Below are 15000 nucleotides of genomic sequence, written 5' to 3'. Positions count from 1 at the left end.
TTGAAAAAAAAAAATATATATATATATATATATATATATATACACATATATATATGTATATGAATATATGTACATCACTGGTGAGAAATGTAGTAACACATTTGTATATCACAACTAACACCACAGTCGTAAAAAAATAGCTGAATACACGTTACTATATATTTCGACTGCTAACTGCAATTCTCTTCAGTAGCACAAAGTGGGAGGAGGATGCTATCTTTAAATAGCAACTTCTTACAAGAGAAAAAGAAACCAGGGATAGAGTAAATACCACTACCCTCACTCTCTTGTGTCCTGAGGATGACGTGAGGTCGGGTGAGGGGGAGGGGAAGGATACCTGATAACAAATTGTTTTATGACGAGTTAAACACCATATGAGGACGGAGGACGTTTCGCTTATTACAGCTTTTTCAAGCACAAGTTGAGATACACACGCTTGAGATTAAATAAGAGGAATGGAGGGAACGGGGAAAGAAGTAGGAGAGGGGAAGGAGAAGGAAGAGGAGAAGGGGGATTGAATACTGGGAAAGGTTGAGAAGGCTGGCCCAAACGTCCGCGGGCAAATTGCACACAAAGGGTGGTTTAAAATTTGCTTGCGGGCGTTTGGGCCAGCCTCATCAACCTCTCCCAGTATTCAATACCCCTTCTCCTCCTCCTCCTCCTCCTCTTCCTTCCCCCCCTTACTTCTTTCTTCCCCGTTCCCTCCATTCCTCTTATTTAATCTCAAGCATGTGTATCTCAATTTGTATTTGAAAAAGCTGTAATAAGCGAAACGTCGTACAAATAAAGGCTCCGTCCTCATATGGTGTTTAACTCGTCAGTCTTGTCGGCAACTGCTACTTTCATAAAAATTGTTTTATAATGAGCAATCCTGAGATTATGTCGAAGGTCCATTGACCCTTCGAAATATTCATAGTGGGAAGATAATCTTTTGAAGTGGATTCCACCATCTTCCTTCTGAGCCCACAGCCAGAATTATAAATAAGTTCAGTTTTATTCCAGTCCCTCTGGTGATTTAAATTGTTCACGTGTTGGAACACGGTATAGTCAAGACTGGAGTAATAGAAGTTAGAATTAATCTGCATTCTTTTTAGTGGATTTAGTCTCAAATCATAAAAGAATACTGAGTGACTTGGTCAGTAGGGATGTCACCAAATTCCCTAAAACATTGCATAAAACATGTAGTCTATACCCCATACAGAGAGCCACCTAAGAAAGAAGTAAATTTAAAGTGTTTAGAGATAGATCAATACAAGGGGGCAGTAAGTGAAGAGGAAAAAAAATCCTGTTTTCCCAAAAACATACAGCTACAGAATAAAAATATCAGGTGCAAAATATCAAGCCTTCTGATGAAATTATATTGAAATCATAACAGGACGGGAAACAACCGTAGAGTAATGTAAAATTAGTACTTGCACACATACACACATCTACCAACAAACCTCTTCCACTTTATAGGGAAAGTGGCCAGGCCAATTAGTAAAATTATTTAATTTGCTGTAATCTAGTTACAAGTTCAGACAGCATTTATTGAACAAGACAGCATAAGGAAGTTCAAAACAAGACAGCGAGAGCAAAAGGAAACGCGAGAGGGTAATTACATATACAGGAGCGAATCCTGATGACCAGAAAACATTCATATAAATAAATGATAGATAAATAAATAAACTATTAGATGAATAAATAAATAGGTAAATAGAAAAATATGTGAATAAACAAATGAATAAATAGATAAATAAAATAAATAAATAGATTAAATCTTAGATGTGGCTACAGAAAGCCCATTACATTCAGTTTTCAGTCCACAAATAAATATTAGTAAAATGAAATAAATTCCCGTAGTGTCAAGTAATAATAACAGGATGAAATATAAATAGGTGAATTAATATATCAATAAAAACAATACGTAAATGTTGCGTTCTTTCAAAAGGAGCATATTAATAAGAGAAATTCATATTTCAGCAATTGGTTCTGAAGAGTCTTACACTCTCCTATCCTCTGTGGAGTAGTGATGTGTGCATTTTGCTTCACCTAACTTTTAAAATTTTAGTCTGTTTTGCATACATGTGTTTATCATGCGGGAGTCACCCTCCAGGAAAGATAAACTAACGAAGCAGAGCGCTTTAGTATATTTATATCTTCAGTACTAGTACAAAGAAGAAATTGCATATGTATACACATACACACACACACACACACATATATATATATATATATATATATATATATATATGTGTGTGTGTGTGTGTGTGTGTGTGTGTGTGTGTGTGTGTGTGTGTGTGTGTGTGTTACATTGAAGATGTGAATATATGAAAGCACTCTGCTTCATTAGTTTATCTTCCCTGGTGTTCACTCTCACATTTGTGAACACACCTTTCTAGTGTTTTCATTCCATACATTAATCACACATGACTATATAAAGACAAAAATCAAGTGTTGGATAGTAACAGTCAATGCTTACAGCTTGTAAAGTCCTGGAGTTGTTGGAATTCCGTTGGGGATAGTTTTTCCCATCGCAGAGTCATCATGACCTGGAACAAAAAAAGCAACGGTGAGATCAGATGATTATATTAAATTAAACAATATTTTCTTTATCACGGCTTTATCTTTATCACGACTTTATCTTTATCACGACTTTATCTTTATCACGGATTTTTTTCTTTATCACCACGTGACAAAGGCAGGTAATAGGGAATCAAGACAGGCCGTCGCGAGCTTCGACCTCGGGTCCCGAGAGTTTCCACTTCGCCACTCAGATCGTTAAGTGTCGAAACCTGATTGGATAGATTGTTTGAATTACGTCGCTGGTTACGAGCGATTTGCTCTATAACAAGTAACAGATAACCATAAAAATGTCTGCCAGTATCACAGATGCAATTATCATATATATTATCAGTTAGCGCTTATCATTATGAGTATTTTGAACCCCAGATATAAGTACCGTAAATTGATAGTAATGTCGATAGCGATTTTTAAATAATTGAGATTGGCAAACCTTTTTTTATATTTCCCCTCTTAACATCCATTCACTTTATCATTTCCGAGGACTTTCCACCATAATTAACAGTTTTTCCATTTAAGCAATAATTCGCATGATATTCCTCCCGTTTTTAGATACAGCAAGGGGTCAACTGTTTTATCAAAATATGCCTCAGGATTCCCGACAGTTCTGTCTAGGAGGAGAGGTGACCCAATGTCGGCCTAAAAAAAAAAAAAAAAAAAAAAAAAAAAAAAAATAACGTCACTGACAGGGCTTTGACCTAACAAAGGTTTCTCACTTCCCATTGTGTGGAAGTTGGATGGTGATTTTTAGTTTTCCAAGGCTCTGGTGCCTTATCGATTCACTACATTCAAAAGGTATATTCCCATGTAGTTCTCCTTAATACTATTCCACTGTCTTTGTAGTTTCAGAAAAAGAATGTGTCTAGCCCGTAACACACAAATTCTCAGAAACGATTCACTTACACTGAGAACACTCCTTCAACGACTTTATCCTACCCAAACGATTTTATTCAACTTAAGGGAAACCTTAAGCCCAAAACAGTTTTAAGTAATACAAAAGATCATGCCTAAGCAATACAAAATGAAATGTTTATCTTCTCGTACCGTCATCCGGGGTTGCTTTTTGTAAACAGAAGTAAACAGTGTATGCGAGCCACTGGCACAGGCAACGCCACATGGTAGAAGCAGACGAGGCTGGCTCTCAATTTGTGTACACGAAATACACAGAGACCAGAATCCAATCCATGTTTTACTCGTCCGCACAGTGTTTTCTTGCAGTTAAGTTGTGATACGCATGTTTGGTTCCCTTTCCTTTTTTGACTTTGTACTGTGGCTGGGGAAAGGATGATGATGATGATGATGATGAACTCCGAAATTCTTACGGTGGCAAATAATGAGGGGCACGTGTGATGATGATGATGATGATGATGATGATCATGATGATGATGATGATCATGATGATGATGATGATGATGAGTGGGTGGTGCGTGGTGTAATGATTTTCTTTTCTCATGCATATATATATATATATATATATATATATATTCGTGAAGCGTGGCAGGAGATTCTTTTTTAAGCATATTCTGTTGAAAACGACAGCAAATTCATTAGAAATTAATTTCTTTCTTAAGCTTTCTAGCTTTCGGAAAGTAGATTTCTGGGGAAATGGGAGGGGAAGAAGCAAATTTCCAATTGACATTGGTAACTTATATTGACACAGAAGTCTATGTTATATACAAAATATATGAAAATAAACAAAACACAGTATAATAAACCCAAGACGTTTCGCAGATCGTTCTGCATCTTCAGTTGGAAAGAAGGGAAGTGTGACCAAGACGAGTATATATATATATATACATATATATATATATATATATATATATATATATATATATATATATATATATATATATATATATTGCAGAAAAGGTTAGACAATTGAGTGGAAAAGGTGGTAGAGAAACGCAGGTTGGAGTAGGAACACTATATTGCTGACGTTTCGACTACAAGTCTGCTGCGTTTCTCTAGCACCTTTTCCACTCATACACACACACACACACACACACACACACACACACACACACACACACACACACACACATATATATATATATATATATATAAATACATACATATATATATACACAAATATATATATATATATATATGTGCGTGTATATAGATATATATATATATATATATATATATATATATACATATATATGTCTGCTGAATATCATTTAATACATTAAGTGAATAATATATTGTAATTGTAAAGGGTGTCTAGACAACTACTGCATATGTACAGCTTATAATTCTAAATAATTTATATCATTCAGTGCTTTTTTTCATAACAAAATCGTAAATACTGAATCTACTTTAATTTCTAATGCTTATAATTACAAAGGATTACAAAGGAGAAGCATGCCGGTAGGAGACCTTTTGGTTCATAACTAGGTCGGATACAAGAAATTTTTTTAATGTTGATATATAAATAAATTAATAAATAGATAAACAAAAATTAGATTAATATAAATAATGATAAATAAAATCAGTAAATAAATACATAGGTAAAGTTGAATAATAATCAAACAGGTAAATAGTAAATAATAATAAATTGATATATGAATAATAATAAATGATAATCAAGCAAATAATAATAAAGAGACAAATAATAACAAACAAATAAATAAATAAATCATATTAAATAAATGGCAAGCATCACGGCATTTTGCTTAGGTGTTTATCTAAACGAATCTTAAAACTTCGAATTGAACTACATTGCACTGCCTCTGCAGGAAGTTTATTCCACTCATTAACTACACAGTTGGCGAAGTTGTTTCTACCCACTTCCAAATTAAATCTATTTCCTGACAATTTGAGGCCATTATTTTTTGTCAGATTCTTATTCAATGTGAATTTTTTTTTTCACTTTTGATACTGTCAATCTCCTTTAGAATCTTAAAGACTTGTATCAAGACATCTCTGAGTCTACGCTTTTTTTTTTTTTTTTTTTTTTTTTTTTAGGGAAGGACGAAAGAATGTATACAAGCAGGCCGTAAGTTCTGCTTCTGAATCACTACACAGCATAGTTCATAGTAATACACAGGATCAGTCAGGCTTCCGGCAGGTGTAATTGGTTCGTTGCTAACGGTGCAGTGTTTTCGGGCATCGTTCAAGTACTGTATATACAAATACGCACACACCCGCGCACACTCAAACGCATTCCTCTTTCCCCCTTTGTTCTGGCAGGTACGGCGATCACAACATAGTTCACATTGATCAAAGTAATACACAGGATCAGTCAGGCTTCCTGCAGGTGTAATTGGTTCGTTGCTAACGGTGCAGTGTTTTCGGGCATCGTTCAAGTACTGTATATTCACATACGCACACACCTGCGCACACTCAAACGCATTCCTCTCCCCCCTTTGTTCTGGCAGGTACGTCGATCACAACATAGTTCACATTGATCAAAGTAATACACAGGATCAGTCAGGCTTCTGGCAGGTGTAATTGGTTCGTTGCTAACGGTGCAGTGTTTTCGGGCATCGTTCAAGTACTGTATATTCACATACGCACACACCTGCGCACACTCAAACGCATTCCTCTTCCCCCCTTTGTTCTGGCAGGTACGGCGATCACAACATAGTTCACATTGATCAAAGTAATACACAGGATCAGTCAGGCTTCTGGCAGGTGTAATTGGTTCGTTACTAACAGTGCAGTGTTTTCAGGCATCGTTCAAGTACTGTATATTCACATACGCACACACCTGCGCACACTCAAACGCATTCCTCTTCCCCCCTTTGTTCTTGCAGGTACGGCGCCCTCCGCCCCCTTTGCGAGAGAGCGAGTCTCCTTCCCCGGGGACCAAAAATAGACGAGGGACGGAGCCCATTTTTCCCGTTTCTCGGACTAACGAGCACCGTACGGTAGTTACACAATGAAAAGGGTAAATAGAGTCACTATACGCGGGGTCGCTGGACCCCTCAGAGAGAGAGAGAGAGAGAGAGAGAGAGAGAGAGAGAGAGAGAGAGAGAGAGAGAGAGAGAGAGAGAGAGAGAGAGAGAGAGAGAGAGAGAGAGAGAGAGAGAGAGAGAGAGAGAGGTGGGGACTTGAGTGATCTGAACAAATAAAGACTCAGAGTAAGTTTGAAGGTGAATAAGAGTCTACTCAAAGTAATACTCACCTCGACATTCAAGAGCACACACGCACACACACACACGCACACGCACACACACACATACATAATGGTGAGGAGTCTACGTCAGAAGGCGCGTAGCTACGGCCGAAGCCGTCACCTTTGTCCTATGCGCTTAGACTGTTGGGACAGGCAACAATCACTGCTGGGCTTCGGCAAGAGTGCGGGATTTGAAACCACAAGTATGCGAATGCGAGACCAGCACGCTTACAATTACGCCTTCAATGCATCTGCTAGCACGCACACACACACATACACTCGTGGCGCAGTTGGTAGAGTTCCCGGCTGCCACTACGGCGCTCCGGGTTCGAATCCCGTCCAGGGCTGAAATAATTTCAGTATCGCTGCGCTACGAGTCGTTACTCCAACTCTCGTGGGCAGGGAATTGGGGTGTGTGTGTGCCTGTAAGGTCACAGCATTACCCATAGATCGGTCATATATGAGCTCTGAGGTCTCTTCCGGAAGGGAAATAGATGTCGGTCACGAGTACATCACGTGATCCAAGACCATGGTGAATCACACAGCATTACCCACAGATGGGTCATACATGAGCTCTGAGCTCTCTTCCGGGAGGGAAATAGCTGTCGATCACGAGTCCAATACGTGATCCAAGACCATGTTGAATTACACACACAGCATTACCCACAGATCGGTCATACATGAGCTTTGAGCTCTCATCTGGGATGGTAGTAGCTGTTGATCACGAGTGAAACACGTGATCCAGGACCATGGTGAATTACACTCCAGCGCCGTTGCCAGTTCCTATTGTTTCCTTCCCTTCCAGACATCTCTCAGCAGGTTTGATCTAGTTTCTGCATCTGTAAGTTCTGTGTGCGTCCCCTTCGTCTTTGTGAACGTGATCAACACCAGAGATCTGTGCCACATGCCCATATATCCGAAAGTTGACATTTATGAATTATATTGATCAAATAGAGGTGTTCGGTGATCTACCTGAGGTGTTCATGGTGATCTAATAGAGGTGTTCAAGTGGATCAAAGGTTTTAACAAGGGTGATGCAAACAAGGTCATCATATTAAAACAACAGGGCAGGACTCGCAGTAATGGTTTTAAACTGGACAAATTTAGATTTAAGAAGGAAATAGGCAAAAATTGGTTTACTAATAGGGTGGTCGACGAATGGAATAGACTTAGTAACCATGTAGTAAGCGCTGAAACTATCAGTTGTTTTAAGAAACGATTAGACAACTTTATGGATTGGGATGACAAGTGGTGATGGATACGGAGCTGTCTAGTGTAGGCCTTATGGCCCCTTGCAGTCTCCTTCATTCTTATGTTCTTATGCTGGCAACAGGAGTTGACTGGATCTCATGGAACATACTGCCTTGCTTCATATTCATTCCAGCGATATCTCATAATTCTTCGAATGCACTTGGTACCAAAGACGTTAAGACGCTTCCTTTAAGCAGCATTCACAGTCCATATCTCACAGCCATACAGTAGGATAGAGAGAACAAATGATTTGAAGATTCAAATCTCAGACTTCCTGCATGGATACCGACAACGCCATATACGCTGGTTGAGCGAATTCATAACACGATGGGTAACGCAGTGGTGGGCCATACCAGGAAGTGTTTTGACTCCTTGGTATGACCCATCACGGTTATGTACTACGCCACCAAGATATGTGAAATTTTCCAAGAATTCAACGTCCTTGACACATACATAGACAGACTGGATTGTGTTATCCATGTCTTTGTCCAGGGGACCTGGTAATCAAGCGGCCTCGCTTCTCTATGTAGTGATTCGAGGACTACAGAAGCTAAGACCTCCCCTGACTCCGCAAGAAGTAGAGTATCATCAACAAAGATAAGGTCACTGACCTTAATGTTATCAATGGATGCTCCATAATGACATTGGTTGAAAAATCTGTCCAATATCTAGTCCATGCAGGTGTTCAAAAACATTGCAACGAGGACGCAGCCTTGCCTCACTCCTGAATTAACAGAAAAAGAAGTCGGACACGCCCCCGCCTTACTTTACAACACTCTGTCCCAGAGTATAAGCCAGACATCATGTCAATAATCCTTGAGGAAATCTCATGGATCTGCAGATTCCAGAGCACACCACAATGCACCGAGTCAAACGCCTTCTTAAGATCAACATATAATGCAAGCAACCCCTGCTGAAACTCACGTTGGCGCTCCACAAAAATACACTGCACTTGGATCCGATCAGTTGTTGACTTACAAGACATATATTCAGACAGCTCAGGCCTCTAAAAATTATATGTGGACAAACCTGTACCAGCAATAGATGAACGAGCACCATGCTTAGTGCAATGAGCAATGTAATACCGCGGTAGTTGATGCAGTCCTACTGATTCATTTTCTCCTTTCATATTAGGACGACCAGACCCTTTTTCCAGATGGTGGGAAAGGCACAGAAATGTCAAATGGCAGACAGCACCACATGCAACCCACGGATCATAACTTCACCTCCGCCTTTCAGCAATTCTCCGCTGATATTGCAGATGCCGGAAGCCTTCCCAACCCTCAGCCTACGGCTTCTTTGACTTCCCTCAGAGAGGACGGAGTTTCATCTATTGGTGGATCGCCGCCCATAACATCAGTCAGGGAAAGTTGGCCGCTCGGAAGGTCATCCATGAAGAACGACTCAAAGTACTCTGCAAAGAATACACCTCTCCACGCCTGACAATAACTGCCCAACGGCTGTTCGGACTGTGCACCCCTGGGTCACAGACTTGGAGCGGAGTATCTTCAAGTCTCGGTAAACAGATCTGAGATAATTTGAGTTAAAATGGCTCTTGACATCCTTAGTAATTCCCCTGGCGTATCTTTCCTTATACATCCTCATGAGAGTTCTAGTTTGTCGTTTCTGAGTCCTGTATCAGTCCAGATCCCCAGTCATTCTGGCAGCACGTCCCACCTCTATACTCTCCAGTGTCTCTTGTGACGATACACCAACCCTTGACCTTGGACGCTGTACATTGCCTTCCTCAGCAACCTTCCGTATCCAGATTCATGAGTGACAATACACACTTCATAGCCACCTCAGTCGGTACCAGTAACATCACTAAAATTGACCAAAATAATAATTGTGTCCCATGGAGGGCATTGGTCGACAATAGATTTAAACCTGGTGTAGAGCATATCTTCAATTTTGTATGCCTCAGTAGTAGCATATACTGTAATAAGAGAAACGAAGCCTAAGGTGTGGTTCAACCTCATAAGCACCACACGCCCTATGGTCGACTAAATATGTTTACAACTAGTCACGAGGCGGGTCCAACTGCTGCATCCCAAACATTAATAGGTGTAGCCCTCACTACCGATCTCACCACTGCCTTGTTTCCTAATCTCAGACAGAGCCAGTGTATTCATATCGAGTCTCCCGAGCTCCGCCGATGAAAAAAAGGGTAGTCGATCAATCTGAGAGGAAAAGAATGTTCGAGGTTCCCGCATAGAGTCCGAAAGAGATTCACCCTGAGCCTAGCTCGAAGTACTCGTGCCTCATTTGCGCCAGATATGGATGTCATAAATATAGCTCAAGATTCACCCTACCACGACATCACCCACCACCAAGCTCAACGAGAAGAGAAGAGGCTATTAACCAATGAGTCTCAGATGTAGTAGAAGAGGAGCGACAGCCGCTGACCGCATGGAGTTGGCTAAGCGAAGGTTCAAGTCAGACAGCTGAGCCCCTGTGCCAGGAGGCGCCACCTGTCCTGGCCTAAACAGAGGAGCAAAGAGGAGTGTTGCTCCGAAGGAGCATTTCAGTGCACCCACAGCATTGGGACATCATTCAACCTCCAGAAGTCACGTTTCCAAGCCCTGCAGTGATACCACGCACGATGAATACATGAGTTAATGACCCGTAGCGAGGTTGGAGGGTAAGTGAGTAATAAAGTGTTTGTTTTGCCCTTTAGGTGGTATTATTTCTGTCCATCTGGGTGTCAAACACACTCTTCTCACTGGCGGGAAACCAATGGGGGGGGGGGGGGAGACAGTTTATTCGCCAACAATCGCCAACAATTCGCTATATAGTACCAAAAGCACAACTGTGCCTCACCTGACAATACGAGCATACATACACACAGACACACATATAAACCCACACCCGCCCAAACATATGCTTATATACGTATATACATACATACATTATATATATATGTATATATATATATATATATATACATATATATATGTATATATATATATATATATATATGTGTGTGTGTGTGTGTGTGTGTGTGTGTGTGTGTGTGTGTGTGTGTGTGTGTGTGTGTGTGTGTGTGTGTGTGTATGTGTGTGTGTGTGTGTGTGTGTATGCACACACACACACACACACACACACACATATGCATGGGCATAAACAGTCTAGATAAAACGAGATATAAAGACGGGACACCACGAGCATAGCTCCCCTTCCCGTAAAATACAACTAGGTAAATACACTTATACATACGATGGTCACTACCCCATCGCCTGCCCTCTCAAGTTTTTGTCCGAAGATACAGAAACTAGCCCTACATACACAGAACCTGTAAATGCTTCACACACATCCATTAAACGCAACAAATGCCACACATAGGTCCATCTCACAGGCGCCACACAAACTCAAACCAGTGCGCAGAGTTGGATCTACACACCAACAAATCAAGACACTAACACTCCAACCTGAAAAAATACTATGTACAGAAACCCACTCTAAACATACTACAAACATCACCTCTGTTACAAACACACAGAACTACCTCAATGCCTGCATAAACAAGACAAACATACAATATACCCTAGGAAGGGGCAAAAGTAGCCACATGGGATAAAACTGGCCATTATCTTTGTTACGTGCCTAATTATGTTTGTCAACAAAATAAAGTGAGGAATTATGCAAAACACAAAGTAGTTGGTGGTTTTATTTCTCTGCCAGTTTTACCCCATGTGGCTACTTTTGCCCCCTTCTGACGATAGCACCAATGCAGGAAACTAAACAAGTGTAGTTTTTATGGTCTCTTACAGTCTCCTTCGTTCCTATGTTCTTCTAACACAGTCCACACCACCCACGTTCACTGAATAGACAACAGTTAGGGAAGACAGCACGCAAAGCAAAGGTTGACTCATAACAACAAACAACAGCATAACCTTCTCCAACAATATAAGATAAAGTGATAAACACCGTCAGACACCTCAAGTGACATTATCACAATCCAAACATAGATAAAGAAAACAATTAAAGCTTCACGAGTATTCATGTACCAGTGAACACATATGTCTCCCCCTCCTCCCCCCAGAGTGGGAGATACTACATCTACTCCAACCTCTCAAATCACTAACAAATCACATACATATATACCCAGATCACCTAATTCAGCTGAACATACAAACGGTGGACCCAAAAGGGAACAAAGTACAAGAACAACTCCCCAAACTTGACAATAAACTCATGTAACCACGCTATCAGTCAACCCCCTTAACATAACCAACAAGTAACTTCCTTTGATATAACAATGCTCTCTTAATCTCTCCAATCACAAACAAGATAGGAAACCACACACGACCTCCCCTCAGACCATTTTCCAATAACTGTCACCATAATAATGATAATAATAGTAATAATAATAATAATAATAATAATAATAATAATAATAATAATAATAATAATAATAATAATAATAATAATAATAATAATAATAATAATAATAATAATAATAATAATAATAATAATAATAATAATAATAATAATAATAATAATAATGATAATAATGATAAATTTATTTGGCAAAGAATCAATATACATGAAGTGTAGATAATGACAAGAACACATAGTTCGAAGCAATAATTGCAAATTGCCGAGGATAACACAAAAAAGCAAAGAACCACAGAACCATAGAACCACAAGGAAAAATAAAACCTACACCCAAAAGAACATTCATAGAAAATACATTGGCAGGAATACGTAGAACTAGATCTTTGCCATTGATCAGTTCTCTTTCATTGACAGAGTAGTGCAATAGATATTAGTAATAATTTAGAAAAATAGCAAGAGAAATATTCCAAAAGGCTCTATAGAGCATACAACCCAACTACGTTCCTGATTTCACCCTAAAAGAATAAATAGATAAACAAACGAAAAAACAAATAAAAATCTCACAGAACAAGCAAAAGAACTGCTACAAAGACATCTCACAATTGATGATCAAGAAAAAGCACTGGGGTACATAGATACAACGTATGGGAAGACGAATGGCAAACAATTATGGAAAAAAGAAAAGAAATATCATAAATAAACCCATGAAGCAGTTGGATTAACCCATTGAAAAACACCATACCACTAACAAACACTTCTAAAAAGGGGATGGGAGGGGGCAAACAATTACAGAGATCCAAAAATCACATTAGAGACGGATGCCATTCCCCTTCTCCAACAAAGATATGGAAGTGACAATAAAATCATTGAAAAATCCACACGCAGAAGGCCCAGATAGGGTCTCAAACATTCACCTAAAATACTTTTTCCATAAACAATAATGGCCTTGACTAATACGTTCAATAACTGGTTAGAAAAAAAAAAATAGAAAATACCTCACATAATAACCACATTGAAACCAAACGAACCACTTAGAAACTAAGATCCGGCAAACTAATCTCATTATTATCCACCATATCCAAGCTGATGGAAAAAAATTATCCTATAGACGTAACTTAACTACTCTACTCCCATTTCCAAACCAATATGGATTCAAGGAAAGCCATATCTCCAATACATTTCTTACAAACACCATCCAACAAGTCCTGGAGGGGTTAAAAAAAAAAAAAAAAAAAAAAAACACACACACAGGAAAGAACGGTCACCGTAGCAATGGACATAAACAAAGTATTACATAAAAGTTCTTAGACACATACTATCAAGAAAGATCATAAAGACAAACATACACAACAGTAACGAGAAATGGCTAACAAACTTCTTATCCAGTGGACACTGCAGAGTAACCCAAAAACAACAAAATTTATGGATATAGAGAACTGTACAACAGAGTCCCCTAAGAAATAATACTCTCATCCACATTATTAATTTTTTCACAAATGATCTCGCAGTACCAGATCCAGAACATATCACCAACGTGCTCACATATGCAGAAGGCTTGACGATAGTATCCCACACAGTAACTACAAAATAGCTGTTAAGAACACCCAAGTGTACTTGACAAACCAAAGAAACATCCAATAGTAAAAATGGACGGCTAAACCCTTCCATTGGAAAAGAACCCCCAAAAAATGGGCCTTGTTTTTAATGCATGACCCTCAGCCAACACATTAAAGATCTGACAGTGAGAATCATTATGAAAACATACTAAATTCAGTAGGAAGCACGGAATTTGAATAGCAGAGGGAAAATCTAATCACAGTCTATAAACAATTCTTGAAAACCACACTCGACTACGCCTCCAGAGTATGGTTCCCTATAGTAAGGAAACTACAGTCCCTACAAACAATAAAAAAAAGAGAATAATGACAGGATTATCCGAAACCACCCAACAGAGCACCTGAAAAAAAAAATCCACACAGTTCTATGCAAGAATTGTCAACCCCACTCACTTATTTCCTTACATTATACAAGCACAACTATATGAACGAAAGAAAATACACCTGCAGTATAGTACTGGAACTTCTATAACAACCTACCACCTGCATCACACAAGACATCCATACAAAAACACGTTCATGCTTGGGCCATAAATCAAACACTCCAAGACAGACCACCAAACATCCTATTCCATACACCCAACCCAGATATTAACCCCCCAGAAAAAATCCCCTCAAAGAGATACAAAAACTACACAAGCACGACCACATTTAGGTCACCACCCAGCATTAAGGTAATACGAACACATATTAGGCCTCACTATAGAAAAAGATACTCCAGATGCAACCATTACACAGAAGACACCAATCCCCTCATCTTACATTGCTCCATTCTAGCCATACTCAGACAAGAACATAATCTTTCTTGAGTGACTTATGGGCCAGCCGCCGTGGCTGTTGTCAGTTATCCGTCGGGGGTGGGGGTGGGGATGGGGGGGCATGGGTCTCCTGCAAAGAGACCTGGGGCAACGGATCGATTGACTGGCAAACACATACACGTACATATTTGTTTAGACATTCTGACAGGTTGACGTGGATGGGAAGATGGAACACAGCAGTCTTGATCCGAGTTTATTCCAGACTAGTTTCGCAATGAATTTTCTCAAAGTCGTGAATAAACTGGGAGTAAGAGTTGTGTTTTTCCTCCTCTTACACACACATATACATACATGT

The 15000-nt window shown here is 39.4% G+C and overlaps 1 protein-coding gene across 2 annotated transcripts in view; it reads right to left on the bottom strand.

The window, feature by feature from the left end:
- Window positions 1-15000, bottom strand: part of Dgk (diacyl glycerol kinase 1) — an 80831-nt gene that overhangs the window by 64115 nt on the left and 1716 nt on the right. The window contains exons 1-2 of one of the 2 annotated variants that reach the window (XM_076213420.1): window positions 11702-11774; window positions 2462-2531 (exon numbers count right to left, since the gene is read on the bottom strand). In XM_076213420.1, the coding sequence (XP_076069535.1) occupies window positions 2462-2528 (67 nt within the window). In that variant the 5' untranslated portion in view covers window positions 2529-2531; window positions 11702-11774. Of the gene's footprint in view, window positions 1-2461; window positions 2532-11701; window positions 11775-15000 lie in introns of those variants that run through there. The other variant, XM_076213419.1, reaches the window with a different exon arrangement.

The sequence above is a fragment of the Oratosquilla oratoria genome, chromosome 31 (genome assembly GCF_046742065.1).
Source record: "Oratosquilla oratoria isolate Oo_2021 chromosome 31, ASM4674206v1, whole genome shotgun sequence".
Classification (NCBI taxonomy): Eukaryota; Metazoa; Arthropoda; class Malacostraca; order Stomatopoda; family Squillidae; genus Oratosquilla; species Oratosquilla oratoria.
This window is presented reverse-complemented; position numbering and strand designations above follow the sequence as displayed.